Source organism: Hordeum vulgare, chromosome 5H, assembly GCF_904849725.1.
Source record: "Hordeum vulgare subsp. vulgare chromosome 5H, MorexV3_pseudomolecules_assembly, whole genome shotgun sequence".
Lineage (NCBI taxonomy): Eukaryota > Viridiplantae > Streptophyta > Magnoliopsida > Poales > Poaceae > Hordeum > Hordeum vulgare.
The window spans coordinates 428708332-428714122 of record NC_058522.1 but is presented as its reverse complement, the minus strand read 5'-3'; the positions used below and the strand labels follow the sequence as shown (position 1 = coordinate 428714122).

At 46.3% G+C, this 5791-nt stretch overlaps 1 protein-coding gene across 1 annotated transcript; it reads left to right on the top strand.

The window, feature by feature from the left end:
• The first annotated feature begins 2054 nt into the window (after positions 1 to 2054).
• On the top strand, positions 2055 to 3942 carry LOC123396059 (trimethyltridecatetraene synthase-like). The gene is made up of 2 exons (XM_045091091.1): positions 2055 to 2981; positions 3219 to 3942. The coding sequence occupies exons 1-2, from the start codon at positions 2055 to 2057 to the stop codon at positions 3852 to 3854; spliced, it is 1563 nt and encodes a 520-aa protein (XP_044947026.1). The 3' UTR covers positions 3855 to 3942.
• The last annotated feature ends 1849 nt before the right edge of the window (positions 3943 to 5791 follow it).

Genomic DNA, 5791 nt, shown 5'->3' with positions numbered 1-5791 from the left:
CGCGTTAACGTCGACGACGTAAGGCACCGTATCGGTGGGGGTTCGAACTGCTCGGCGGCGTAGTAATACGGAGGCTTGTAAGGCTCCGACCACAGTGTCGTGTGTACTGTGGGCGCGCCCGTCTGGCGGCGGCCACCACGGCAGCGTCGAGCGCTTTGTCCGGCACGACCTCCACGCCCATTGCCACCACCAGGCCCACTGGTGGCCAACCGCTTCTTGAGTTTATCCTCCCTTGTGGTCTTTGCTTTGACGCATCAAGTTTGTCGCGTCGGCGAGCTGATCTTCCGGACGAGCTGGGTGCTCGAATCCTCTCGCACCTCCGCCGGCTCCATTCCCGATAGGTTCTCTGATGGTTCCATGTGTCGGCAACGAAAGCAAGGAGTGGGTGGGAGAAAAGAGCAGGAGTTAGGCGGAGAGCAGCATGGAATGGAAGAAGAGAATGGAAGATTTTAGCACCGAAACAGGGCGGGATGCTACAAAAGCGCAGGTTCCACCTTCCTTGGGGGGAGGAGGTAGAGAGCGACATTCCGCGTGTCCGTACTCCCGGAAAGCCCTTCACATTTGTCTTCAGTTTGAGAGAGAAAATACGTACGAACTACGCCGACCACTGATAGAGGACCATGTTAGATGGCTTTCACGATTCAAACAATGCAGACGTTGCGGATGAGCGTTAAAAACTAGATGAGATTAACAAAAACAACAAAAAACTGGAAGGCTTAACCCAACCGATGGACAAAGGGTAAACAACCCACAACTAGCTGCGTCAGTTAACAACCCACAACCAACAGCAGCAAAGGGTCGGCTGAAAAGAGATTAAAAACTAGATGAGATTAAAAACTAGATGGCACTATCCTTACATTTCTTTTTATAAAATGTGTTTTTGTTAACTTCGAACGTAGCATCCTTACACATGAGTTAACTATGTCATCTAGATGCGTATATGACAGACCCATTATTAACATACAGAGTGTTTTCAAATGAAAGAAAAAAAGATTCTCTCTCTCAAACAAAAACGATTCCATTGAAAATTTGTATGATGCAAGGATCTATAGAAGGTAGAAGCAAAGATAGGACAAATGATCTATGATGGGGGTGACGTATACACTTTTTTAGGGAGAAGTTGACCCAAGAGGCTGGTTAGACCTTGTATAATGTAAGGTAGTTAGGAGAGATGTTTATAAAAATAAATCAAGTTTTTCTAAGCATCGATGCTTATTTATATAGGGTAGATGTTTCGTTAGACGTCTCTTGTGTAAAAATATGCATTGATGTTTTAGAAAAACTCAGTTTATTATTTTAAACACCTTTCTAAATATTTAGCATTGTATTATACTTTCTCTATACCTCACGACTGTAATTATTTAGGTACGAAAGGAGTATTATACAATTTCCATCTGTCATCACTCGTGACTCATGAGGGCTTCATCGGTCACTTAGCCAGCCACTTAACAAATAGGAACTTACAAGGGAAACGCGCCGGTGCGCCCGCTGCACGCAACCGCGCGCGTTCGCTGACTTGAGATGCAACATTTTTTTCATTTAAATTGTTGCAACCAGCGTCATATTTGCTGCAAGCGTTTTTTTTCTACATTTTGTCCAGTAAAAAAGTTGCATATACGTTTGGTTGCAACTTCAGTTTGTCGGATTTTTCGTTACAATCAGTGTTTTTTACTTTTGGTACAACCGTGTTAATTTTTGCTACAAACGGCATCATTTTTTGCTGCAACCGTTCACTAAAAAAGTTGCATACACGGTCACGTAGATATTTGTTACAATCGGCGTTTGACTTTTGCTATCACGCACCTTCAGCTTCTTCTTCTTTTTTTGCTACGATCACGTAGATATTTTTTTGCTACAAATTTTATTTTTTGTTGCAACCGTTGAAAAAATTACTGCATCGCGTCCAATTTTTATTGCATCAGGGAAAAATATTGCATGAAGATCCAACGATGCAGACGCGCGGGGTTGGTGCATCGTGCCGCCCGCGCGTGGCCGGCCGAAGGCCGGTCGCATAGCACTGCCCAACTTACAAGCTCCCAATACACGGACACCCAATGTCAATGGAGCTACCACCATGGGCGCCCTTCCTCGGCGTCGCGCTCGCTACCATGCTCTTCCTCAAATGCGTCTTCCGTCGCAGCCGTCACGCACACAACCTCCCGCCGGGCCCTAAACCGTGGCCGATCATCGGCAACCTGAACCTCATGGGCGCGCTCCCGCACCGCTCCATCCACGACCTCTCCAAGAGGTACGGCCCTATCATGTACCTCCGATTCGGCTCGTTCCCCGTCGTCGTCGGCTCTTCGGTTGAGATGGCCAAGTTCTTCCTGAAGACCCACGACGTGGTGTTCATCGACCGGCCCAAGATGGCCGCCGGCAAGCACACGACGTACAACTACAGCAACATCATATGGGCCCCGTACGGCGCCTACTGGCGCCAGGCGCGCAAGGTGTGCCTCACCGAGCTCTTCAGCGCTAAGCGGCTCGAGTCATACGAGTACATCCGCAGCGAGGAGATGCGCGCGCTCCTGCGAGACCTGCACGAGGCCTCCGGCCGCGTCGTGGTGCTCAAGGACTACTTGTCCACCTTGAGCCTGAACGTGATCACGCGCATGATGCTGGGCAAGAAGTACCTACACAGGCCCATGGAGGGCACGGATGGAGGGGGCTCCACGACGACGATGGAGGAGTTCAAGTGGATGATCGACGAGTGGTTCTTGCTCAACGGCGTGCTCAACATCGGCGACTCCATCCCGTGGCTGGACTGGATGGACCTGCAGGGGTACATCAAGAGGATGAAGAAGCTGAGCATGATGTTCGACCGGTTCCTGGAGCACGTCGTGGACGAGCACAACGACAGACGCCGCCTTGAGGGGGAGAGCTTCGTCTCAAGGGACATGGTCGACGTGCTACTGGAGATAGCCAGCGACCCCGATCTCGAGGTACAGATCGACCGGGATAGCGTCAAGGCTTTCATTCAGGTAAGCCCATGCAACTATCGTCTAAGAATTTTTCAGGTAGTGAGGTTCGAAAAAATTGAGCAAAGGAACTTTTCCCCAAGTTCAGTTGCAAGTTATATACTCCCTACCTAAATATTTGTAGCTGGAGAGAACTAATCTAGTTCTGTCCAACTACAAGTATTTAGGTACGAAGAAAGTATATGCTTATGCGGATACTACAATTCTGAACCATTGCACAAACCACCTAATCAATTGCAGGACCTCATCGTCGGCGGCACGGAGACCTCATCCATCACGGTCGAGTGGGCGATCTCGGAGCTCCTGAAGAAGCCCGAGGTGTTGGCCAAGGCCACGGAGGAGCTGGACCGAGTTGTGGGACGAGGCCGCTGGGTGACGGAGCAGGACATCCCGAGCCTCCCCTACGTGGAGGCCATCGTCAAGGAAGCAATGCGTCTGCATCCGGTGGCGCCGTTGCTGGCTCCCCGGCTGTCCCGCGAGGAGGCGTCCGTCGGTGGCTACGACATCCCCGCCGGCACGCGCGTGTTCGTCAGCGTGTGGTCCATCGGCCGCGACCCGGCGCTGTGGGATGCGCCGGAGGAGTTCACGCCGGAGCGGTTCCTTGGCAGCAAGATGGACGTCAAGGGGCAGGATTTCGAGCTGCTGCCCTTCGGGTCCGGCCGGCGGATGTGCCCCGCGCACAGCCTCGGGCTGAAGGTGATCCAGGTGAGCCTCGCCAACCTGCTGCATGGTTTCGCCTGGAGGCTCCCGGACGGCGTGTCGACGGCCGAGCTCGGCATGGAGGAGATCTTCGGTCTGACGACGCCGCGCAAGTTCCCGCTTGAGGTCGTGTTCAAACCCAAGCTCCTCGATCACCTCTACTCATGGCGTCATTAGATGTTACTTGTGCCGCTTCCCGAGTCTTGTATTGTGTTCGTGTACGTACTGCGTAGAGTCCCGTGGAAAGATAATGGGAAGGTTTCAAGGATGCGTGTCAGTAAGATGCTTGCTTATTAAGAGCAGGTGTACTGGCTACTGCCGGTCCATTAGATGAAGAAAAGCAAGTTCAGGTTACAGGTCTTCAGAAAAGCAGGCCAGAGAGGAAGACCGGTCTTCAGAACGAAAAGGCATCAAAAAGGGACGGTGAGAGCGAAGTTTGTGTGCCGGGCACCTTGGTGCCCTTTTTTGGAAAAAAAAACATATTTAAAATTTTCAAAAAAATCAATAATAATTCTGTGGAATCTTCTATGTATTCATTACGAATCAGTGAAATTTCGTTTTGAAAAAAATATAATTTGTAAGCTGTACAAAAATAACAAAATTTCGGCCCAATAACAAAAAAAAAATGCCCATTTATAAATACATATTTGTCGTTTTTTTGTATGCCACGTGTGAAAGTAAAATGATTTGAAATTTTGTAGATACATAACATACACGTTTCTGTGTGTCTACAAAAATTATCAGATTCTTTTACGTTGTAGAAAATGATTTTTCAAAACCATTTGCAATTTTCTCGGAAACGTTCGGTTCCTTGGTATATATACATCATATATGGGAAAAAATAGTAATTCAATCAAAAAATCGTGAAAAAACTGAAAATAGTTTTAAAATAAACTTGACCTTTTATTATACTTGTGAGAAAAAACTCACAAAAAGAAAATTATCCTTTAACTTCTTTTCAAAAAAGACAATTTTTCGATCAAAATAGTGTGACTAGTCACCTATCATAGCAAACATATTTTTTGCCCTCAAGTTAATGTTTGTTTGTTTTCATGAAAATTTATATGCTAGTGCAAAACAAAGTCAAGTTTAATCTAAAAATACTTCTTGACTATTTTGACTTTTTGTTTAATTATTACAAAAAATCCTATATAGGATGAATTTACAATCAGGAACCAAAGAGTATTTCTCCGTCAAAAAGAGCTTACCCCGAGCAGAACCTTCAAGCAAATTATCGCCGTCATCGTCAAGACATAATACGGTCGAAGAAGAGAGCTTCGACAAGTTGACGCAGGAGAAGGAACCAATCAACTATTGGTTTGCTGAAGATATGCAGATTTGACCGAATAGAATTTATTACAGCATCTATAACCATGATTAGCAAACTTCACAATCGTTTTGAACCTACTTTTATGCATGCATATGCAACAATGTTTCCTAATCTTCTCATATTGTTTAATCAAATGCATGCGATTGATGGGATGGAGAGAGAAAGAGAGAAAAATTAATAAATAAAAATGTGGTTCGGGCTGGTCCGCATCCTATCTGATGGCTGTCCGGACATGCGAGGCATCTTCATATCCTTCCCATATCTGGTATATAAATGAAGATTTTCGGACAGGTTGGTCATATAAGGATCCAGTTGAGTGACTTTTTTTTCTTTTTGTTGTTCGGACAGGGATCGGTCTATTCGATGGGATGTTTGGAGGGTCCGGTTGTAGATGCTTTTAGCAACCCATTTCTAAAAAATGGACCCATCTTGTTTGCTTGGGCTAGTCTAGTGGAGACGAAGAAATATCTTTTCCGCTTTATCTCTTTCACAGTAAAGAACAGGTAGGAGATTTATTTGTGGGAGGACATTTGGCTAGGCAATGCCAGCCTTGAAGAACAATATTCAGCTTTGAACCACAATGTTCGTAATAAGAATGATACTTTTATTAGGTGCTCAAATTATTCCCTCAGAATATTTCTTTCAAGCAGGATTTGATTGGTCCATGTCTTATGTCATGACAAAATTTGTTTTCTCGATCGGAACCGATTAACCAAAAATTAGGACGGGGCATGTTTAGCTGGAACCGCACTACATTTGGGTTGTTCAGAGTCGATACAATGTA